This window comes from Hippocampus zosterae, chromosome 2, assembly GCF_025434085.1.
Source record: "Hippocampus zosterae strain Florida chromosome 2, ASM2543408v3, whole genome shotgun sequence".
Classification (NCBI taxonomy): domain Eukaryota; kingdom Metazoa; phylum Chordata; class Actinopteri; order Syngnathiformes; family Syngnathidae; genus Hippocampus; species Hippocampus zosterae.
The window spans coordinates 6,914,608-6,940,169 of record NC_067452.1 but is presented as its reverse complement, the minus strand read 5'-3'; the positions used below and the strand labels follow the sequence as shown (position 1 = coordinate 6,940,169).

The 25,562-nt window shown below is 40.8% G+C and overlaps 1 protein-coding gene across 4 annotated transcripts in view; it reads left to right on the top strand.

The window, feature by feature from the left end:
- The window catches only part of LOC127592311 (gamma-aminobutyric acid receptor subunit gamma-3-like), a 97,168-nt gene that overhangs the window by 24,076 nt on the left and 47,530 nt on the right, over window positions 1-25,562 (top strand). For all 4 annotated transcript variants that reach the window (XM_052052988.1, XM_052052971.1, XM_052052963.1 and 1 more), the window contains one exon: window positions 21,107-21,174. In XM_052052988.1, coding sequence (XP_051908948.1) covers window positions 21,107-21,174 — 68 coding nt within the window. The remainder of the gene's footprint in view (window positions 1-21,106; window positions 21,175-25,562) is intronic.

The following is a 25,562-nucleotide window of genomic DNA, read 5'->3' as shown; positions in this document are numbered from 1 at the left end:
TCCGGGCAGTAGGCGGGGGACACCCTGAATCGGTTGCCAGCCAATCGCAGGGCAAATTCACTTTCTCTTGCTTTAAAAATACATATCTTTCCGCATTGGTTGTTGAAGGCTCAGTACAGTACCATGCTCTTTCGGTCATTTGATCTATCCAACAGAAATTGTAGTGTAGAAACTGGTCCTTTTATTCCACCGGACCATTTTCTCTAGCGTGTTCAAGACCTGGAGGAGGAAGCCAATTCCAACGATGCTACACTACCATTCTAATAACACATACCAGTAGAGTGATGACCAGGATTCAGTAGCTTGGAGTCACGCAGATTTATTTCCCTAACAGGTCATCTAATACAGACGTCTGTTCCTGAGGTTCCCTAACAAACTGTCTAGACAAGCTGCACCGCCACTGGACAGACTCGTCACCCTCAGGTGGACAGACAGAATATATTACAACAGATCATTGTTTATTCATGAGCCTAGACTAACGCGGATTGGTCCACGCATTCTGGAGTCCGGTCTTCTTGGTGTTTCCACGTATTCTGGTCTTCTTGGTGTTTCCGCGTATTCTGGTCTTCTTGGTGTTTTCCCGCCACTGCCCGCGCAGCAGTGGCCCGCACGGACGGCCGTTATGTCACTCCCTTGGTGTTTTTCACTGAGATAAAGAACTGCCGTTATGTGCGTTACTCCCTGAGATGAAGAACTGAGAGAACATGTCTGTTATATTCTTACACACTGAATAAAGAGCAATAAAGCGTGGTTAACATAAGCAAAAGCATAAAATGAATTATTCCTTCAGTAGGATCTGAATTTAGAGGGAAACTAAAACTGAAATCTTTTGAACGCAACAATACATTGTAAAAGATGACTTTCATGACTTCACTTACTCGAGTGGTTCTCTCATTTCTTCATTTTTGTTTCCGCCAGGTTTCCTGCGCTTAACTGCTTATAAGTCGTTTTCCATTGTCTTTATATTCATTTTTTTTTTATATACACGTTGGGATTTCTTCTTAATTGACAAGCAATTTCCTTTTGTTTTTTTCCTCACCTTTTGTGCAAGAGTTCTTGTCTCATTTTCCTGGCGTTGTACCAGCGTTCTTTATTGAACTTTGGTCAGTCTTGTGACCTATTTTTGTTCATAAACCCTTTTTGTCAATTGTTTCAGAGTTCACGTTTCTGGAGTCCAATTCTTTCCGGAGCTTTCCGGAAACCCGGCAATACAAGGGCAGGCGCCAGTGCCACATTTTTAACATTTGAATCAATGTCAGCAAAATAAATTAATTAAATTTAATTTTTAAAAAAACCTATGAAATGAGCTTAAACTTAAACATGATTATTCAGTTGTGGTTTATTGATGTTGGTCATCAGTAGATGATAACAATATAATTTAATGCCAATTTTGATTTCCGAAAAAAACAGAGGTGGGTATTTACACCAATCGTCACCTGTCTGTCTGTACCAACAGAAGCTCTGTGAGTCCCTCACTGTTGGAGTCAAATTTGTGCTGCCGTACTGACGACTGATGATAATTTGGAAACATGATTTTACATTAACGAAGCAATTAAATGATGATAATTAAATGCTAAACAAATATATCCATACATCAATTTTCTACATCCACATGTCATCTTTGTTTTTACAGGTGGCCTGCAGCCTATCCTAGCTGATGGCCTTCAGCTAATCACTGGGCACATATAGACAGACAACCGCATTCTCCCAATAATAATCTCCAATCAACCGACCATGCATGTTTTCAGAATGTAGAAGGAAATGGAAATACTTAGAGTAAATGCACACAAAGTTGGTGCCAGCATATAGGAAGGCAGGCCGAGATTAGAAGCCACAATCTAGAATCTCAACTGTACAGATAATCTTATGTACCATATTTTCCAAACTGTAAGTCGTACGACCTCTAAAATGTATAATTAAGAGGAAAAAAATATGTATATGTAAATTGGGCATGGACTGGTTCACAAAATTCACGGTTCTCCGTTTTGTGGTCATGGCTTTTGGTTCGGTCCTATATGCATTGACTCCTCGAAAAAGCAATGATGTCTTGTCATCATAAAAAGGTTATTTTTATCAATTATTATTATTGTATTGTTATTGAAATGAGTGCACTATTGAGACTGTAGTGCAAGGCATAACAAATAACTGCTCTTCAGTTGGATGGCAAAAGTTACAACCAACCTGTGTAACCATCTGTTTCCATTCACGCAACTGAATGAGTCATGGTTCTCTGCAAATTATTCACCTTGTGTTATACAAGCCTAACTTTCACGCTGAGTAAATGCACTTGGGACTATACAGAGGCAAAGCAATATACATACTTTTTGTTATTTTTGTTTGGTGGTTACCCATGGCTTTTTCCTCCGCAAACTATGTGTCTTGGCTTCCCAGGTTGTCCAACAATGATCTAATAATTACTTTCCTTCATAAAAGCTCAAAACGTTCTATAAGTCTTGTATAATATTCATCGCCAAAGACATGTCTTAATTCAAATCTAATGAAGCAAGACTCAGCAGGGGCCACCAACTTGGGTCCTCGAGCACCCCTGTCCTGCATGTTTGAGATGTCGCTCCTCAAACACACCTGGGTCAAAAAAATCAAGAATGTTATCTGACTTCTGAATAGCTTCCTGATGAGCTGGTTGTTTGAATCAAATGTGTTGGAGGAAGGAAACATCGAAAACATGTTTGGATAGGGCGCCTCAAGGAATGGAGTCGGTGACCCGTAGACTAGAGTCATGATTATGTGCATCATTACTCTCGACCTCACTTTTGTCTCCCGTTTCATCTTTCTCCTCTCCGACATCTCCGACATATGGTTAAAACGCCTTCGGGAAGTTAGAGTCACTATCTGTTGTCATCCTGGTCACTTTTCCCTGATGTGGTACTGAATGTAATTCCTTTAATGCTGTGAAGGTACATCAAACGTGTGTGAGCTTGTGATATAGCTACAGGCCAATGCAGCAGAGTAACTCTTGGGAGAGTTGCAGTCTATTCAATGGCAGGTGTCAGCTAAGTAACGACGTCGTCTGGCAGACCGGACTGTTGTGGTTGCGACATAAAGTCGCTCACAGCGCTCAACGATTAACGCTTTTCATGTTCTTTTCACCTTCCGGTACACGACGCATTCTATTTTTTTTTGTCAATACTTCATGATATGTGGAAATGTTTTGACTATGGTTTTGAGAGATGGCGTCTCAACCACATAAAATGGTTGGTTGGCTTCATGTAGAAAATTTAGCAGAAGCTTGTCAATCTTTGCATGTGTAACAGAGCACAGTGGGAAAACAAAAGAGTTTGTTATTGTTGCATTCTTCATAGGAAGTTTGTCAGAGAAGGAGGCACTTTGCTTTCTGTGGGACTCCATTAAGACTGTGTACTTCTTCACCTTGGGCGGGCGGGATCCTCTGGTGACAGAAAAACATCATGAGGCTATTGGGAATTTATTTCCTTAAAATAGACTTACCCGCACACCATACATGATAGTGGAATATTGAGTGACCTAGTTGGGGGGGAGGGGGGGGGGGACACATATGGTACCAGTCACCAAAATGACTGAATGAAGAAGCTGCTTGTTGACCAGGTTTCTTGATAAGATATAGCGTTTTTAGTAGCTTGTTATGTGCTAGCCTACTTAACTGAAGTTGCACTGCAACCGTACATCGTGTGTGTGAGTGAGTGAGTGCGTGAGTGAGTGTGAGAGAGAGAGAGAGAGACTTGAGACCCCATAAAATGCACATTGTCACAATTACTTTTGACCACAAACAGTGCTAAAATTAGCTTGCACACTGGCAAAACAACAACAAAGACCATCATCATCAAGACCATCATCAATTTACCCCAAATGTGCTTTCTTAAGTTTCAAGTCGAGCTTTCGAAGGCTGAAATTTCCACGTTTGGCCAGAGAGATAAAAACATAAGGTTGGGCGATAAGTCAATGTCAGTTTATATCGCGATAGACACGCGATCAATGTCAATTGTTTTTCCTCCAGATCAACCCTAGGAAAACTAAGGAGTTGGTTGTGGATTTCTGCAGGAAACAGTCCTCACCAGCACCAATGAACATCCAGGCTATGGACATAGAGAGGGTGACCTCCTACAAGTACCTACGTGTTCTTCTCAACAACAAACTGGACTGGTCTACAAACACAGACACCCTGATTAGGAAAGGACAGAGCCGACTCTTCCTACTCAGGAAACTGAGGTCTTTTGGGGTTCAGGGGTTGCTCCTTAAGACTTTCTATAACTCGGTGGTGGCCTCGGCCATCCATTATGGCATTGTCTGCTCGTCAGGCAGCATCTCGGCCCGGGACAGAAAGAGACTGAAGCGACTGGTCAGGAAGGCCAGTTCTGTCCTGGGCTGCTCCCTTCACACTCTGGAGGAGGTGGGCAACAGAAGGATGCTAACTAAGCTAAAAGCTATGATGGACAGTCCGTCCCACCCCCTCCAGCCCGCCCTGACAGCACTTGGTAGGTCCTTCAGCCAGAGACTGTTATACCCGCGCTGCAAGAAGGAGAGATACCGACGCTCGTTCCTACCGACTGCTGTCAGGCTGCTGAATAAAAATAATAACAATAATAATAATAATAATTAAAAGATGTGAAAACAATTGTAAATAGCACTGTGATTTATCAATTTTGTATTTATATTGCACTGAATTAAACAGTGTTTGTTTTTTCTTCTTTCTTCTTTCTACCCACATTCTTGCTGCTGTAGGCTGTAAATTTCCCCAGTGTGGGATAAATAAAGGATATCTTAATCTTAATCTTAATATAAATTGCGCACAATAAACAGGAAGCAAATACCAATCCCGCCATTCTGCAACCATTTCTGCAAACCTTGTCCTCCCCAGGAGCGAAGAAATGTGTGCACGCCCGTACGCTGAATGAAAGTGTCTTCGCCTCAGTGCAAATTTTGCATTGATATTATACTGTGCAGATGAATGGTTATGTAGGGCGGCCAGTGGTTAGCACGTCGATCTAGGCCTTCCTGTGTGGAGTTTGCATGTTCTCCCCGGGCCAACGTGGGTTTTCTCTGGGTGCTGCGGTTTCCTACCACATTCCAAAAACATACATGTTAGGATGATTGAAGAACACTATAAATTGCCCCTAGGTGTGATTATGAGCGTGGATAGTTGTTTGTCTCTGTGTGTTCTGCGATTGGCTGGCAACCGGTTCAGGGTGTCCCCTGCCAACTGCCTGAAGACGGCTGGGATAGTCTCCTGCAGCCCCCCCGACCCTTGTGAGGATAAAGCAGATCAGAAAATGAATGGATGGTTAGGTGATGTCATATCAAAGGATTTGCTAGCTCTGACCCTCTCTTAGCATCGCATTTCACCGGCCTTAAACGAACTCTGACGGAAAATCAACATTTGGGCTGTGCGCAAACAGTAATTAACGCTCGCCGCTCAGTGAAATACAGCCTTCATGCTGTGTTTAAGTGTCAGAAAATAAAAATGAAATAATGATTAGATTTAAATATATTGAAAATGTTGAAAGAAAATCATATGTTGGAATAATTAGGTTTTGGTTTTTATTACTTTTCAGATTTAATCATCTAAATTAAAATGAATGATGACTTGAAATGCATCAGTCAGTGTGGAATGGATGTTTGCATTACACAGGTTTCAAGTGGCCGGTGTCTGGGTACTTATTGCCCCCTTGGGTTTGTATTTCATGAGCATTTTTTAATGTATTCTGGACCAAAACCATTTATTATTATCGACACGTAGCAGAACTTTAAAGTGTATTCTATAGCTGACTGGCAGCCAGTATAAAACTTTAAAAGTAGTCTAATTTGCTCTGATCTCTTTGTACTGGTCAAAAGTACCATTGCTTCTGCACATAAATACTCAAGTACTGGCAAATGTAATACGTTTGTTTTATTTAAACTACTCTGACAAGTACGTCTTGTCCAAAAAGTTACTTGAATGAATGTAACAGAGTAAATTTTGAGCATTACTCCCCAACCCTGTGAGTGAGATGGGAAGTAATGAAGTGCGAATACTTAATTTTTCTAACATCAGTATCAGTTTTACCTGGTACATTTTCAAAACAGGTCATTACTTTTTTTATTGCCTGAAAATGATTAAAAGAAAAGATTGTACCTGGAAGGAAAATCCTAAGTGGCGTAGGAAGTGTTCCTCCTGGTCCCCTACATGCTAGCTTGCGATCGGCTCTGCTCTATTTAAATCTGACATGACATGCAAACCTAGAAACACTCAGAGCTGCCCATTGGTCTGAAGAATAGACAGATACAACACGGCCCTTATGAGCTGCGTGCCACAGAGCTAATGGGGGCAATGGTGTCAGCGCATTCCATTTGTGTGGATGGCAAGGTTGCACACAATACTTTCCAATTACATCAGGGGAACTGTGAATCAACTTATAGGTTTGAATGTTTGTGGCCCTTTAAAAAAAGGTTCTATTGTAATGGCAGTTTTGTTGTTGGAAAGGGAAGCCTCATGAAAGTCAGTTGAGAAATGAGCAGGTTATGATTTATCTTGAATATACAGTACATTCGATACATTTTTGACAACATGGCCACCACACAGCTACTACAGCACGCCGATGTAGTGTGTCTTCTCTACATATGTGTGGGGCTACCCACCACCACACAGGAGAATCCGTGTGAAAACGTAAAAATGATGTTGTATCTTACAAACTACATTAATCACATCTCAACTCAGGGACAAGACACTATACACAGAGGAACTTAGGCTGTACAGCGCTATCTTAGTCTATTCGGAAAATACCACCAGATACAATTTGCATTGAGCAGCGAGCACGCGCTGAAAAAAATGGGGTGTTGAATTTACTCCATTTTATTCCGTGAAGTGGTTGAACACAATAAAATCATTTGGATCCAAATGCATTTTTCAGTAGATTTACTTCAGAATGTCTCTGGATCACTCTGGAGACACGTGACCAAATAAAACCAAATAAATTCAACACATCACTTTTTTTTCAGTGTACATATGGAGCAGCCTTTACTATGCACTTTGTTCATGTTTAACGAATGTACAACTATGTATTGTTTCAAGAAATAGAAGAAAACGGTTTTCTTCTCAACGCAGTTTGGAAACTATTCCTTGGCCACATTTAAGAGTGTGTTTGGAGAAGCTCTTTCGGCTAAATTCCCTTCAAAGCTACATGGTGCAATTGAAAAAAAAAAAGAGATGAGGAGGAATCATCCAGTAAAATATGTTTTACTGCTACCTGAGATACATTTCACATGCTGGACTTTTTTTTTAAACTTTTACTTCTTTGAAAGATGACTTTCTTTTTTTAACATGAGTAAATGTAATTCATTTCAAGTCCAGATTATGAGTAATTTTCTCATCTGATATCAACAATTCTCATTCACTCTTGCATAATAATCCTCAAGAAGAATTTGAAGGATATTATCTGGCACAAGAAATAAGATAATTTGTTTTAATTCACACTTTTCCGTTCATGTTCGATGTCACTGTTCAAAATCTTTGATTGTAAAGGGGAACATATCAAAATGGCTAGACAACAATAAGAAAATCTTTCCTTGTCTCACAATGGAGAAATTTCCGATTGACAGCAGCAAAGTTATAAAAGGAAGAAAGTAGAAAAACAAAAGTATAGGAGCTGCTGTGAAGGCAGCCACTCTCGCGGTTCCATCTTGAAGTCATAATAAAATAATACAACACAACACATAAGACACAGACGGTTATTCATTCGCAACCACTTTTCTGCATACTCTTTGTTGCTTGAAGCAGTTGTTGATGAAAGAGGAGAGGATCAAAGTGTCCTTTCACCAGTGGACCAGAGGCGTCATGCTGAAAATGTGCACGTCTGCTACAAGCTAAGTTTTGAACGCGAACTAGAAGCTGTAGCGTCCATTGACGAAAAAGAGATTGGCTCTCCTCTCCTGTCCCACGTAAATCCGCTTCAATTCCAATCCGCGACTCCCAGTTCCACATATGTGTCGGCGCTCTGCGCCGACGCTCCTCTCTTCTCATTGTCGGCTCCACAAGCCATCCATACATCCAGCCGCAGGCTGTCCAACAGCACTGACCTTTCCGCTGAACAAAGTGGGGCTGTGAAAAATGCTGCCCATTATAGGCGCAAAAAACGCAAGTGCGGGGTTGTCCAGCAACGACAGTCAAATGGCACCGACATTCCTCCCAATCAAAATCAGTGCTGGTATACGCATGCTGCCGAGAAGGCGCAACCACCAAGCACAGATTCTTCTCCTTTGACGAATGTCGTGGCCAAAAAAATGCTGTAAACAATCCACATCAGGTCCACAAGACCTAACAACAAAACACAATGTGACAAAACAAAACACAAAAACAACAACAAACAACAAAACAAACTAGGCTCTTGAGGACACTTGCCAACGGCTGACTACTTGGCGCCATCTTGGACTTCAAACTTGACTTAAGCTGTCAAATAATTCATCAACATATTTCAAAACGCCTCGTGTGGAAATAAAAATTAAATGTAACTTTTTCAGTGTAGTACTCGGAATTGGAGGGCCCCATGATTGGCTGTTGCCTCGGGCGTCCAAATGACTAACAATGTCCCGGATATCAACGGCAATTCCGTCTCAGAAAGTCATCCTTCGGATGAAGTTCTTTGCTTCCAATGCTGGTGTTCCCGTTGTTGCTTTTATGGCGACATTAAGCAGTGATTTCGACTTCGACCTTTGGCACCAAGTTCCTGAGGAAGCTCCTCGGCTACTGACTGCGTCAATCCATCATGATGGAGTAAAACTGGTTCCATTGCTCCGACAAAGGCGCTCTTTCAAAGTGTTAAAGATCCCTGGCCTTCTTCCCTCGCTCAGATCGGGGAATCAGGCAGGAATCTCAGCTATGGCTCGCTCAGCTGAGGGCGCAGTTCACCACTCAGTGTCTCCGACGTAGATGTTTTGTGACATTTTGTTCGATGAAGAGGAGATTTGGATTCCTCGCATTTGTCTTAAACTGCTAGGCCAGCTGGGTCGGTGCCTATGGGCCGGAAGAGTCGGCAAAACACATAGAGACACGCACACACACACACAGACACACACACACACACACACACACACTCAGACAGAACACTGGGTGGAATTACCTCTGTCTGTGTGCGTGTTCTGAAGTCTGCTCCTCGCATTCAGTACACATGCACCATACAGAGAAAAGAACTGCCGTTTGTGTTGAGTTTTTATGTTAGACTTCACTGAACCCTTTCTTTTCTGGCTCATAATACATATTCATCAAGTTTGAAAGTTTCCTCAGATCTAATGATCAAAATATGCAATAAATGAGTGTTTATATGAATGTAAAATAGTTTATACTTCTAACTTGATTGGGTTTTTACTTTCATTGATGCATCATAGCAGATTTCTTAATTGCTGTATCATGGCATAATTGTTACAATGGGTAAAATATGCTGATAGTGTATTGCAAGTGACTCTGCAGTTTCCACAATTGCACTGGCTCGTGCTTACATTGCCTTTCAATGCACTTTATCATCAGAATGTCCCCTGTGACCTCTTATTCATTTTTGATTTACAATTTAGTTTGAAATCTTACGACACATTCACATCATGAGTCATTGGGGGAAATGATGTTACCATGGTGATTGCTTCCCTTCTGGATCATCCTGTTGGGTGTCCCCCCCCCTGCAGTATTTTCATTTCGCCTATTTTTAGTGCCATCTTGAAAAACCCTGCTATAGTTTCATCATTATTGGATGCACAAAGAAAGTTTTGGCTTCTAACCTAGTCCTTAATAGCAATAGCTTTTTCAGTATAATTAGAAATACATCTACAGTAGCAATTAAATGCAAGCGTGAGCCCTTATATATATATATATATATATATATATATATATATATATATATATATATATATATGTATATATATATATATACATGTATATATACATATATTGAGAGAGAGAGAGAGAGACACTCTGGAGTTTGCTCAGCTCACCTTAGCCAAGAAGGTCTTGTAGCTTCTGAAAACCCTTATTTTTAACCATTAACCTTTTTTGAATTCCTGCGTTAATAAGACGGCAGAAAGAAATGGCCTGGCTAGTAATATAGCACCTTGATGCCAAGACCACTACTCAACTGAGTGCATTATGTGTAGATAAAACCATGCCAGGACTGAATAAAGGCCACCACTTTCCTCCAAAGCCTTTGTGAGTTGAGACCACTTAATTGATTTCTGTTTGGCCCTCACGCTGCCTCGTGTCTCTACTTTTACCAGAGCAGTGGTAGTTCACTGAGCCGTTTTCAGACTTGCTTTCGGCATGCTGTGCCATTTCTTCCAAGGTCCTTAAAAGGGAGTACAGTTCTATCTCAAAGCAAATGAAAGAAAACATGGAACCCCTGGCTTCCCCTCTTTGCAAGTGTCGGTCGCTTTTGAAATTGAAATTAGGGTAAATGGGTGAAACAACCTATTCATAGACAGCCGCTGTATGTGGCTCTGTGAGTACGTTTTTCTGGTGATAAATGACATGCAGCGAGACCGTTTTGTTGCCCTCCTCTCATTCTACCTTCCTTTCGCGGATCGATTACCGGTATACATATTTGTTGCAGGTGGCACCTGAACGCAGTCCGGCACTGGTACAACAGGTTCTCACTCATTCACCCAAAAAGCAAACACACAAGCGTTGCACAGGCAGTTTCTACCGAGTATGAATTTCATTAAAAAAATAATAATTCAAACGTGAATATGAATTTTAAACTCATCTGTAGCACACTGTCCTGCTGCCCTTTCAAGTGCTAAATCTATTGTAGATTGGCGCTTCGGTAAAAAATAATTTAAAAAGTGAAGAAATGAAAACAAAAGAACCACACCAAAAAACAGTTATTGTTTGTATTTGTGAAATCAAAACTATTACACTACGTGCCCCAGTGAGGCTGCCGTCGCGATATTCGTGGTTAGAGCAAAACATTTTGTTGCCTACGTTGATTGTCTGCTGCAGCTTTTGGAAGAAGGTAAACAACTCCAGTTTCCCGGGGTTTGTGCGATTGCAGCTGATTTGTTTGCCAGCAGTGCAAATGCTTTCCTTTGGCTTGAGTAACTAGAGCAACCACCCAGGTCACATGTGCTTGAGTGGCTGTTAAAAAAATATTTAGCTGAAAAATCAAGGGAGCCTCAAATTGTCATTAATTTAACTCTAAACACATCAGCGATATTACCCTGTCAAGATTGGCGGCTCCCATGATGATGAGTTTATTGCAAATGCTGTTGTGCAGCGATGATTGGCTTGATGGCCCAGAAAAATTCATGCTTTTCTTGCACAGACCAGTACAGCGCAAGCACAATGTACCGTAGCCCTCAACTGTCATCCACAATCCACCTTTGCCATGTCATCCCTAGGAAGGAAGAAGGGTGATTGCTTGTCGAACACCATCCGTCTCTCATCAACAGCAAGCCTATAAAAACCACTGCTACAGGTGGTGTGTTTTCACTTTTTATTTCAAGTGCTGAATGGTTAATGATTTTGTGGATCCAGTCTGGCATTTCTTGGATATCTGGAAAGTGTAATTTCGTGTTGCATGCTCGCGGAAAATTAATTATTTGAATTGGAAGGTATATACTGCCGTTTTATTGGATTTCGGGGAATTTTAGAGTGATGTAAGCTGAAGTGTGCCTTGGCATTTAGCTCAAATGTTAAGCAAATAAATCCATTATCTCGCAAATGCCTGCAATCAATGTCAATTAGTGTTTTTTATGCAAAAAGCCAGAGTCCTCTAGATCTTGTTGTCTTCTCCTGAGTTTGCCCAAAAACATTGTTTGAAAATATATATTTTCTGTAATCGACCGTTTGATTGAAAGGCACACAGACATCATTCTCACAATAAGAGTGCGAAAAAAGCGCCTAAATAAGAAAGATGTGTGGCTTCATCGTGATTACCAGAATGAGGGTGATCTGAACGTTTTGTGATGACAAACATGACTATAAATGATGACATCAAATGATATGTTGCACTTTTCTCTGTGGCTGGCTTGAATTGTTGTTTGAGTAGCTTGTCGAGGAAGGCTGAAAAGGATCAGGTCCGTTTTTCCAAGTCTTGTACTGCATGTGGTGAACTCAGCATGAGGCCCTGGGACTTAACCAAGCATGACAAATTCATAGATAGAGGTAATAGTCCCAATGGTGTCTTAACACCATACATTTAAATAAAATCCAAATGACTTGCTGTTGGCAGACGAGCAGTATTTTTTTTAAATCTTACCACTCCAATGTGAAATGATGTGAGCTAGAAGGGCTTGTTCGCAAATGAACGATGCAGTTGTGCAGTCACATGTAAGATGGCGCGCGATCGGAGTGGCTTTGTTTGTGGAGAGCGATGAATTATATTGTTTACAAACTACTCTCTGCCTTAGGTCACTTGAACTCCATGAAGCATGAATGTGATTTTAATCAAAATCAAAATGTTTGATCACACCGACAAAGTATCAACTGAAATTTCTGGTCACAAGGAGCCAGAAATAAAGAATGCATGAAACAAAAAGCGCTTCCAAGGCAAGGTTAAGGAGAAAACAGAACATACGCAAAATGAAATGTCAAAAATCCAATAACATGAAAACAATCAAATCGTTACTAACCAAACATACTCACAAACCAGAATATGTGAACAAACGATGACAAACTATGAGTATATCGAGATGTCTCGAAAAGAACACTTGAACCTCAACAGCAAGCGAGGTCAAAAATCACCAGCCAAGCTTGATGGGGTAAGGCGGTACAGGTGCACCTGCTGGAGGGAAACACCCTTCACATCAGCTGCAGCTGGAACGGAATCAAGACAGACAGGGCACTTAAAATCTATAAAATACATAGATATGAATCACATTAAAGGTGAAAGTTGCAATCATCCCCAAAATCACTCATTCTTTGAAATGATTAAAACAGCCATTATGACTTGTCATAATCTTGCCATTGTCCTTCTCTGGCCCCTTGTTGTTCTTCTAATTTGATATACAATAAACCACTGTGACCAAAGAAAACCAACCAGAACAGAACAGAAGTGTGACATACGATCCTGGGTGCGGATAGATACATGAGGTCCACTGATATATTTAAGTCGCCTGCAGGTATCACCAGGTCATACTGGATTTAATCATGCTCTTTGTTGCCACACCGGCCAGCGAAGGGCAGTGTCAATGCTTCTGTCAAGCTGGATCGCTCTTTTGCACAGAGACGTCTCCGTGCAAGACGTTTCTATGTCATTTAAAGGGAATGAGAAGAGCCGCTTTGATCGGCGGCGACTATCTCCCACAATGGCGCAGACCTCTCTTTTTTTTATATATATATATGTTGGTTGCGCATGTCTGCCAAATTACAATACGCAGTCTAACCTTCCAGATATATGCCGGTCACAAAAACAGAGCCCTTGGTGTGATTAGAACGCTCAACTACAATTAAAGTTCTTTCCTTGGGTAAAAAGATAAAAGGTCAGCTCAAGGCCATTGGGGTGTGGCCTGGAGTGTGTGATAAATTATTAACAACTCTAAATCACTCCTGTTTCTGACGTTGCACTGATTTTATTTATTTATTTTTTATAATGCAAACTCCCCTTTTAAGACAGTCATGTCTTTTGCACCTCTTTTCTCAAACACGCCAATTCATTGACAGTATGTCATATCCTCATTATTTTAACAATGAACGTAGTTTGTTTTGCCAAACAGAAGTTGCTGTAACTAAGGCTGCGATGAGTCTGAAGACGAAATGAACAATTACATATGAAGTCAACGCAATTCACGGTGATAAGCGGGAATGTGGATGACATGTTTGACGCATTGCGAGTGGGAGTGAGCACCTTCAAATTTGCTCATTCACCTGTTTGCTGGCTTTGGAAATTTTGAACTGTAAGTGGCTTCACAAACAGCCAATCGCCGCCAAGAATGGATTTATCGCGTGTGCGGTCTGTGGTACAGGAAAAGCCAGCTTTTGATAGTGGCCAGGACGGACCCAAAAAGGAGCAGGATTTGAGAATGCGGAGCAAGGAAGTTGGCGTATTTGGTGAGTGCGTTGCCTTTTTTGGGGGCAAAGCCAAATGTCATGTTCGGTTTGAACCACAGGGCGACAAGGGAGTGGATTTTCAGTCCCGTCCCAGTCCATAGGAATAATAATTTCAAAAAAACAAAAACTGCCACTCCCGGTGAAAATAACTCCCATTTTGGAGGTCAGCTATATTTAAAAAATGGCTACACATCTGTTGAAGTGCTTTTTTTTGTCTACTACATAATCCTGCTCCCGTGAACCTTTTATCCAGTATTGTCCCAATCCTGTGTGTGATTAAAGGTAAAGTTGACTGGCATCCCTTGGAAATTCCACGGGATTCCCATGACTCGCTGCATTCCTGAAAAAATATCCACCTCTAGTCTGAATCTACAGTAAAGATGTATTTCAGGTGCACCTCTCCTCTCCAAAGTACCTTTCGTTTTAAAAATAATCCTGGAAAATGTTATGCATGTTAAGCTGAAAAGCATTCCTGGATGAGCATGATGATCCAGAGATCTTCCAGAACGGTTCTAAATCACTATGTAGCTCAGTCAACTGGATTCAGGGTTCCCAGGCATCCTGGATAACCTGGAAAATGATTGACTCATTTTCCAGTCGAACGCATGGAAAATGAAAAATAATAGTAAAATGTCCTGGAAAGGTTTGAGTTGTTCTGGAAAATGATTTTTCCTCCCTCTACTTCTCCCTGTCTTGTGGCTGAATGCAAACAGGTGAAACAGACATGCATTATATGTCTGTGTTCAGATGCCTCTAGTGGGTAAGCACTTTTCTTCATCTCTACTTCCTTACGGCATAGCGCCCCCGCATGACACTTCCAATCAATCAAATCCCTGAGAACAGGGTTTCCATATGACTTTGTTGCTAGATTTACTAACTTTTCAGACCCCTGTAAGGATTTATTCTCTCCAAAGAACCGCCAAAGCTGGATGCATTTAGTTTTGTAGTGCTGCTTATCGAGTGTGAGGTTTTTCTCACTCACACTGTCTTCTCGGTTAAATGACAGAGAGCTATAGTGGGTGTGTCGTCACTTTTGGCTGTGTAAAACCCCAGCGACCACGATGGTGGCTTCAGAATTGCAACGGGTAACAGTAGCGTATTGTTCGGACCATTCCAGAGACCATATTCATTCATTCATTCATCTTCCGAGCCGCTTGATCCTCACTAGGGTCGCGGGGGGTGCTGGAGCCTATCCCAGCTGTCTTCGGGCAGTAGGCGGGGGACACCCTGAACCGGTTGCCAGCCAATCGCAGGGCACACAGAGACGAACAACCATTCACGCTCACACTCACACCTAGGGACAATTTAGAGTGTTCAATCAGCCTGCCACGCATGTTTTTGGAATGTGGGAGGAAACCGGAGCACCCGGAGAAAACCCACGCAGACCATATTATTAACCACAATATGTCTGTTTTAATACATTTTCATTCGGGCTACAGTTTTTCTAAATTGGTAAGATAGTGAGTTTTTGCTCTGTGAGGAAAGTAGATAAGGATTTATGTACTGCATATTTGTAAGTATACAATAGCACTACACTCTAATGTCATCTATTATTTCAAAGGGTTACTCAACATGTTAGACTAACGTTGCAGGCAGCATCCGCATCACTGATACCTGCAGCTCTCCCCGAGTGGAGCTGCGTCGTCTGCTGGGATCCATGTACGCAATGTGCAATGCATTTGTCATGGGCCGAGCTTTCTTCCTAATGGAGGCACACGGGGTAATTTGGTAATACAGAAGGGACCTGCTATCTTTCTTCTCCAAAGCAAGATTGGGACGAAGATGAGAAACATGAAGAGGAGGCAGATGAATTCACCTGGCCTCTGAGGATCTGTTACTCCCATTAGTGGAAGTTGTTTGATCCGTGCAGCTCGGTTTGTGCTTTCTTCTGCAGTTTTTCTCTTTCACTCAGACAGATGAGACGTCAAAGAAGCTGCCCAAAGAGGCAGGTTTCCGACCCACTCTGTAGTCTCATTTCTGTATTACGTTTTGAAAGGACCTCTCATGCTATTCGGGTGACATTGAGGCTCAGACGAAAATGGTAACTGCCCTTTGCCCTCGTTTTGGAGTTATTAATATCATTCAGTGATGATTTGATCGTTTGTAAACATTGATGATGTATTGTCCTGTAACCTTTGGTTGAGAGAATTCCCCAATGAAAAATCAAGATTTGATTGTGAGCCTGAATAGAAACTTGATGCCCAGCAGTCGCGTTTACAATAAGGGAAAAGAGTGTGAGCGAGGCCAACAAAAGAAAACTCTGCCGTAGTTTGGGAATATTGTAAAAGAAATTATCTTCAAGGGCTGTCAAAATACTTTGTCCGCCACCTTGGATGTTCACTGCAGTACTGCTTCCTTTTGCTGCGGCTAAGCAGATAGACTGTGGTTCGGGTTAGGTTTTGTGTCATTTTAAGACACATTTATGCATAAAAGTACTGAAGCGCTAATGTGGCCAAAGATCAAGAATATGTCCCGTATTTTTTTGTTTTCTTTACCAGGAGACTTGCAAATGTTACTTTCAGTGATATGGGAGTGCTGACAGAAACTGAAAGGCGGACATGTAGCAAAGCCAATTTTGCAAGAGAATTGTTGTCCCTAATTGGACAGTTGGTGTAGCGTGACACATTCCTGGAATGGAGCCAAGTCTTCCAGCAGGCATCCACCAATGCGTGCCCTGCAAGTCGGGTCCTTTGGGTCCCAACACACTTGATCCGCACACATGAACACACCTGTGTGTCCCTAGAGCCTATTATGTTATTGAAGGGTATCTTGCAAATGACTACATTTGTGATTTAAAAAAAAAAAGTTTTTGCTAAAATGCCAAACTCTACAACATTAAGAAGCACAAAGAATCGCTGAAATTAATATCTCATGGTTCATGGAGTCAATTAATTTTTCATGGCACAACTCCTTCATTAGAATACATGCAGACTGTTTGGTTTCGTTAAGTGATTCGACTGCAGTGTCAAAGTATCCTTGAGGTACCAATTGCTGTCTGCTCTTTTTAGTTCACCAGCATCTTCTTTTATTTCTGCTCAGCATTACCAAGCTTCATTTTTACCCGATGTAACCTTCAGTCATACCTGAAAGTTACCTTCTCTCTCTCCTTGAGGTAATCCGGGTCATCTGTGGGTAATACAGTGTCATGCTAACTCGTGTTGGCAAGTCCAACAGTTTGGCCATTCATTCATTCATTCATTCATTCATTCATTCATCTTCCTAACCGCTTGATCCTCACTAGGGTCGCGGGGGGTGCTGGAGCCTATCCCAGCTGTCTCCGGGCACTAGGCGGGGGACACCCTGAATCGGTAGCCAGCCAATCGCAGGGCACACATATTTCAGCAAAATACTTAATACAATGCACACCTGCCTTTCATGGCATCACTACGCTGATAAACGAGCATCTAAAATTGAAGCACATTGTGGCTAGTGCTTGATTTCATTTCTGATATAGGGGACAGGCTTGACCGATAACAGTATGAGAATATACAAAGCCAATTCCAATTAAACATAACCACAATACAATGATTCCCAAATCTTTTTCAACCTACAGTATATATAAAGGTCAGGTTGTCCCAGTGGTCGACTGGTTAGCACGTCACCCTCACATTGCACAGGTGCAGGGTTCGATTCCGGCTCCGGCCTTTCTGTGTGGAGTTTGTATGTTCTCCTTGTGCCTGTGTGGGTTTTCTCCAGGTACTGCGGTGTCCTCCCCCATTCCAAAAACATGCACGGCAGGTTAATAGACAAGTATAAATTGTCCCTAGGTGTGAGTATGAGCGCAAATGGTTGCTTGTCTATCTGTGCCCTCCGATTGTATGGCAAGAAGTTCAGGGTGTACCCACACACTGGCTAGGACAGGCTCTAGCATGCCCACGACCCTTGTGAGGATAAGCGGATCTGAAAATGGATGGATGGATTTTAAGGTCAAATGTAAAGTAAACTTGGCCAATCATCTTTTGAGTAATACTTAGAGCAAAAACTATTTCAAACGTACTCTCGTCATTATTATTATTATTATATATTTTTTATGTAACACACAGTTCACAGTTAGATTCATAGCATCACACTTAACAATGAAAATGCTTTTGTTCAGCAAGCTCCGGCGAGTGACGTCATTTACAGAATGCCAAGTAGCCAGTGAGCCATTGTTGATTGTCCCATTTCTTATCCATTGTTATCGAGTTATTTGGCAAAATGCCTCAGCGCTGTGTGACGATGCATTGTTGACATTCAGGCAAACAGCTGTTTGAGTGGCCAAAAGAAAAGAATTGCGCAAGTAAATGCACCAGAAAATTGGAACGATACAGCTTCATGCTCGTAAAGCGAATGACTTTCATGCCGAGGATTCTGTGTTCCAAGCACTTCAAAGACCTTTGTTCCCAACTGTTTTGCTTATGATAAAATAAGCGTGATATTCAATGAATAACTTTGGCTGTTGTTTTTGAAAACATTCGATTCAAATTGTTACTGGATATGTGTACATGGATGGAATCATGTACAAAAACATTCAAACTATAAGATTGTTGCCCGGAGAGAACTGTCATAACAATCCAAAGTTTTTTGATCATATGTAAGAATGCCTACACATGATCACTATTTTAATGGTGTAAAACATCTTTCATCAATTTGTTGGTGTTCGGATATGCTTGTTTTGCTGTATGTAATTGAATCTTTGCGAGCTAGCACTTAGTTTGCTACGAACAAACACATCGCTCAGCAAACCTCAAGACTGAGCATAAAGTGTGAAAATGTGTGCAAGACCGATGCTAAGGTATGACACTCAAGACATGAAAAGAATAACAGTACCTAATTTAAAAGTGATCAGAGCATCTAATGATATTATGATGTTGTAAAGTGGTCACAGAATTGATAACCATCATGCTCAACATCTTTTACAGCACTTCTTCGGAAACAGTATCGAAGGCCAAAAAAGAATTGTATCGCAACATCCCTACCCTTTAGAAACAGAAATCGTGCCCATGTCCCAATGATATTGAAACGGATTGTTTTTCTTTTTTTCCCCTTCTCAGCCTTATTGTTTGGAAACTTCAAATCGCCTCAGTAGAAAAGTCAATGCGCTCAGTCGAGTATGTTGGTGGACTGAGTCATTTAGATTAAGTGAACCTTAGTGAACAGCTTGATAACCCTGCAAGACGGAAAACTTTAACATAGTAAGCAGTATTCCTTGGGTCCACTTAATTTCTTCCGTTAATGGGACATTTACACCATTATTTACAAGCGCTTGTCTTAATTAAATGTTTAATGACTCATTGCAGCCCCATGGTTGGGGGCTTTGTGCTCTACTTTGCTCATCTACAAACAAATATTGCTACTGGTCACTCTAAAATGGTTCAATGATTTTCTGCACCAACTGTACAAACTGTCGATAGTATTGTATTCTACCACTTTAGTTCTGTTTGATACTTTGCACATTGCCTCACAGTTGTCACTGGGTGGTACCACTGCACGACGGTTCAGTTACATCACGGAATGTCCTGCCATAGTTATTTCTCCATACTTATTTCTCATGTCCTTGTTTACGATGGTACTAATGCAGCGTGTTGTACCGGAGACAAATTCCTTTTGTGTTCTACATACTTGGCCAATAAAGATGATTCTGATTCTGATCTCCAAACACTATTGACCAGATGCAGCTCATAGGGTCCAACAGCCTGTCACAAATTCATTCACACTTGTCTTACGTTCATTGGAAAGTAACTTGTTCAAATAAGTCACATCCTAACTTGTTAAATGTTGAACGGGTTTTTTGTTTTTCCCCCCAAAATTAAGGATGTCTGTCAGCAAGGTGCTAAAATCGTGTGGGTGTGTTCCCTTGTCTGTCTGGCTTTCTGGCAGGCTTTGCAGAGAAGCTTTATTGTATCTTGTAGTGGCAGAAAAATGTTTCCATATGTGACAGATTACACGAAAAAATACAAAACCAATTCCCACAAACCATTGTATTAGGATGGTCCATGAGACTAGGAAGGACAAAAATATTGGTGAGAATCGGCGTGAAAGTGCTGATCAGCAACATATTTTCGGTTTGTCCTCCTTCATGTACTATGAAGTAGCCCGCTAACTGACCTAATGGACTCACAAACACAATTACAAAATTCAGTTTTGTGTGTGTGCGTGCGTGTGTGTGTGTGTGGCATTGCGTGTTAGCATGTCTGTCTCACAGTCCCATAGTTCCCTCACGTGGATTTTCACCAAGTACACCGCCTCTACCCATTCCAAAGACATAATACAGTGGTACCTCTACTTACAAAATAAATTGGTTCTGAAGAAATTTATTCACTAGAAAAATTGGAAAGAGACGTGTTTTCCATGTAGATGCCCTAATCCGTTCCAATCCCCCCTAAATTCAAACAGAAATGTTTTCTAAAGCACAAAAATGCAGCACAATATTTAAAAAATATATTGCGCAATCATTAGTTTATTGCACAATATAAATGATAGGTGTGCATAATGTAAAAAACAAAGAATAGATTAAAGAATAAAAACGATGGCCAATTAACCTTTAACTGTGTCCTCATCGTTTTTAGCCCTCTTTAGTCCATGTTCTCTCTCGGAAGTGGTTTTTGCCTGGTGTTTTGTAAAAAACTGATCCAAGAACCTTTGCTTTTGTCGGCGTTTAACAATCGTTCGAAAATGTCCAAGGCAACATCAGCATAGTGAGCGATCGCCCGATTGGGAAACACTTTTTCTAGGTAATTCGCATTTACGTAAAACCATCGGAACACCTCCTGGGCGAATGACGAGGACACTACATCCATACCTATCTATCTATATACACACATAGACACGTACGGTAGAAGTCCCTCCTAGCCGATGGGATGCCAGATGTTGCTCGGTAATAGCCAATGGCAGAGCAGCTATAAGTATGTTGCATTCAGGAAACTTGGAGCTGCGACTACTGTATTCGTTTACCTTTCTTGTAATTTATTTCATAACTAGAGGCAATATTTTCCAATTGAGGTATTTTATAACTTGAAAATGTCCTATGAAGAGTCGTTCGTAGGTAGAGGTACCACTGTACTGTATAATATTGTATGACAATATTTAATGCAGTTTTTATTCATTTTTGAATACTTTGGACTCTTTCAGTGAAGCCAACAGTCATTGACGTGGGCATATATGTCAACAGCATCGGCCCTGTGTCATCCATCGACATGGTGAGTTCAAGCAGTTTCTCTTTCTTACTTTGTGTTGTTCTCTCATTACCAATGGACTCTCTCACATCTTGTGAAATTCTCATACATAAATGCTGTACACAGTCTTGCAATCCCCTTTTATATATTTTTCTCAATGTTATTGGATGACTTGCCTTCCTCATTAAGTTAAATTCATCCATTTGTAAGTTAAATGTCCCGTGGTTGATCTCCACATTCCAGAACACAAAAAAATCAAACAAGTTCACAACTTTACCCTTACTTTTAATTATTTAATTTGTCTTTTTTTTTTCAATACCGGTTGCGAGGCCTAAAATCTCTACAGAGAGTGTCCATTGATTTACTTGCATGATAAATACTCGTTGGACATTTTAAAAATAAATTGAGCTTAAATGTAACAAAGATGCACAACAAGTATACCGTATACATGTTTCTTTGCCCAGCAAAAAAATAATGGCTTGCCAACCCGCCATTATTCCAACTGGAACCCTGCGGGTTTGTTCAGCAATTAAACGGACAACTTAGCAAGGCCATTAAAAGCTCAGAGAAACATAAATAGGAGGCTTGCAGCTTCCGAAGCAGATTCTGAAGTCTAGTTTAATATTTTTTTGATCACCTACTCAACCTTTTTTATCAACTGTATCAGCCAAATGTGCCCACTTGGCCATGGAACAGCTGAACAAGCGATTACTCCCGTCCTATTCGGTCCCTTAAAAAGTGGGGCTAAAAGTCTGCAGTTAACGCACTTTGTTTGTTTTTTTGTTTATTGTTTATTGAACATAAAACATATACAGTAACAATTTGACAGAAAATAAGGTAGATAAAAAAGTAAAAAGAAAGAAATCAGTCTTCATTCAACACAGTTATTATGTTCAAGGGAGTAGGATGAAGTAAACTTATCTAGTCCTACCCCGTTATGTGTTTATATCTACTAAATCATTTTTATATCAATCAGAAAAGAAAAAGTAAGAAGAAGTCTCCATTAAGGCTGAACTCAGCAAGCGATTTACTCATTTTTAGGTCCGTTTCGAGATTATTCCACAGATTAACACCTTTGCTAGATACACTTCTTTGCTTGATGTTTGTTCTAGTTTTGAGTTTTTTGAATAAGTTGGTACCTCTTAATTCATAGTTGCTTACTCGAATTTCGAAAAACTTCTGAATGTTTTGGCAGAGCAGGTTATTGTGTGCTTTGTACATTAATTGGGCGATTTTAAAGTCAACCAGGTCATAAAATGTCATCGTATTTAATTTGATAAATAGTGGATTTGTGGGTTCCGTATATTTTGATCTATTAATATTTCGAATTGCTTTTTTTTGTAGTTTGAGAATAGGGAGTGGGTTTGTTTTGCAGGCATTTCCCCATATTTCCACACAGTAGGTCATATATGGTAATAATAATGAAGTGTATAATGTGTACAAAGATCTTTTATTTAGCACTTCCTTGGTTTTGTAGAGGATCCCTACGGTCTTGGCTATTTTTCTTTTTACGTTATCGATATGTGGTTTCCAACATAGTTTTGAGTCTATTACTAATCCGAGAAACTTGGTTTCATACGCTCTTTCTATTTCAATTGAGTTTACCATAATTTTAGCTTGGTGTTTGATTGGTCTTGTGCCAAAAACAATTAACTTCGATTTTTTCAGGTTAAGTGACAATTTATTTCTGTCGAACCAGTTTTTTAATTTGTTTAATTCGTTTTCTACGGTTATCAGGAGCTGTTTCAGATTTATTCCAGAACAGTAGAAAGTTGTATCATCAGCAAATAGGACACATTTAAATAGTTTTGAGACCTTGCAGATATCATTTATACATAAGATGAATAGTTTTGGACCAAGCACTGACCCCTGAGGAACTCTGTGAGTGATTTTCAGTTGATTCGTTTTTTCATTGTTGAGTTGCACGTACTGATATCTGTTTTATAAATAACTTTTTATCCATTTATAAGCTACACCTCTAATGCCATATCTTTCTAGTTTTTTCAATAATATACTGTGATCTATTGTGTCAAAAGCTTTTTTTAGATCTAGGAAAACCCCAACAGTAAATTCTTTGTTGTCTATATTAGTGGCTATTGCTTCCACAAACTCCATAACTGCCATTGAGGTGGTCCGTTTTTCCAACTTCTTGTTGGTTTGATTTCAAATCCACTATGAGAATTGTGTTTCCGCCCTCGCTGATAGTACTTTCATGTCTGCCGATGGAACCGGTTCCCTTGTACTTATTGATGATGTGACTGCTAACCACAACAGCAGCAGGATCCATTTGGGCGATGTCTGCTCATATTCGGCCAAATGCTTCCAAACTCACTGGACAGCACTTCACAGTGCAAATGGACAATAACCCGAAGCACACTGAAAAGGGAACCACTCAACCTCCAAAGGCAAATAATTGAAGATATGCAATGGTCAAGTTCATCACCTGGCCTGGATCTGACTGAGTATACATTTTATTTGCCGAAGACAAAACTGAAAAAAAAAGTCCCAAGAACAAGCAGGAACTAAAGACAGTTGGAGGCCTGGCAGCAAGGCTGTAGTCAAGTCCACCTTTATCGAGTACCAGTCAGGTTCCGGTCACAAAGGCTCGAGTCCACAAGGTCAGAGTCCAAGTCGAAGTCCAGATGTGATTAAGGGGAAACCTTAAGACAGTAAAATAATATTTTCACAACCACAAAGTTAGGGAAATTTCATTTTGTTCAACCCCTTCCTAGATGGCATAGAAACCCTTTGGTTTATTCATCATGTGTGCAGATAAACAACAACAAAAAAATCACAAAAATAATGTTGCTTCATGAATGGTTGTCAACCATCGTGGAGAGACGAGGACAAGATTGGGCACCGGGGAGCAGCAAATTTTACCGAGCAACAAGAGGAGACTTCAAAATGGTGCCAAACTCAAAGTTAACGAATGAACATGAACGCATCGCTGCGGCGGGGTTTGCTGTCCCCGATTCCCTCGCCGGCAGGTTAACCAATAAGATGGCTCGTTTGATAATCTGAAAAACTTTTTGTCAAGTTTCTTTTGAAGAAAGACGTTAATTTTCAGGAATCAAAACAGAGTTTTCCCTTGGTGGGCCTGTTCATATCCCCAGCAATAAACGGGGGTTCACTGTTCTGGGCTGTTTAATTTCTCATTTTAATAGTACCTTAAAGTATTTGCATACAAACACTTAAAAAGTACATTTTTGCCATGACGCGTTCCCTTTTAAAATAACCCAAATGTGAAACATACAGTGATGACTGTGAAAAGAGGTACTAACGTGTTGATAAAAAATCACGAATAGGACATATCAGCATTTCAAGGTCACGGTCATCTTTATTGTCAAATATGCTTTATGTGTGACATGCAGCATAGATTAAATTTCTTCCTCTCAATCCTCCTCAGTGATGAGACCATCATTGCTGTGGTTTATTGTGATGCTTATTGTAAGGGTAGATCCCGGTAGGTTAGTTGATGGAAAAGTAGGTCTTTGATCTGAAAGCCTTGGGCACTCCTGGTCTACATTGACACCGAAATGTTTCAGTCACACACAGTCTTCACCATTCCTCCAAGTCTTTCCTCTATGTCGCACTGATTGGCGGCACCCTGTCAGGGTTAACGGCAGTGGGCACCACAATGCAAATCCGCTACTGTCCTGGGAGTTTGCTGGAGTGGATTTATCTCTAATGCTCCCACTCTCAGTCTGCCTCGGCATGTCTTCCACTTGTGTCTATTTTTTTTAACTCCCTTTCCTCACTTAACTACACACGTCAGCCTGAGGCTCGTCACCCTGAGGCTCGTCACCCTGATTTGCGTCCAATTGGTCATTTTCTGTCATATACGTAAATGTTACTGTACATTGTGAATATTTGATTGAAGTTTGATTTGAATAAAATCACAAATCAAATCGAAATCGCAATATTGTTCCACCCTACTTGCATATGTCAAAACAAATCAGAACTACAATATCCCCCCCCCCCACTCCCTCACCTTCCTCCACCTCCTCTACTGGCTACCCCTTTGTCAGTATTGTGAAGAACCTCAATTTAAGAAAACCAGAGCCAACATACTCTGTATTTACAGTCAGAGAATAATGTCCAAACGACGTTTGTACAATGTTTTTTCCAGAATTGCCCGCTGTTGTTTACTGGCACTGTGGTGAAATCATCAGACAGAACCATGTTGCAGAGTTGCACCGCAATTTTTATAGATATTTGGTAGACTAGAGCAGGCTAAGAGAGATGCTAACATAGAGTGAAGCACTTCTCTGACGTCCAAATAAGGCAGTGGCTAACTTTGCATCGCATGAATGACAAGCAGCACACCAGTAAAGAGGTGGTCCCCAACTATCGCTCCGCAAAGCTTTTACACAGCATATGCATCAGCGATCGGACATGAAATGTGCGTGACA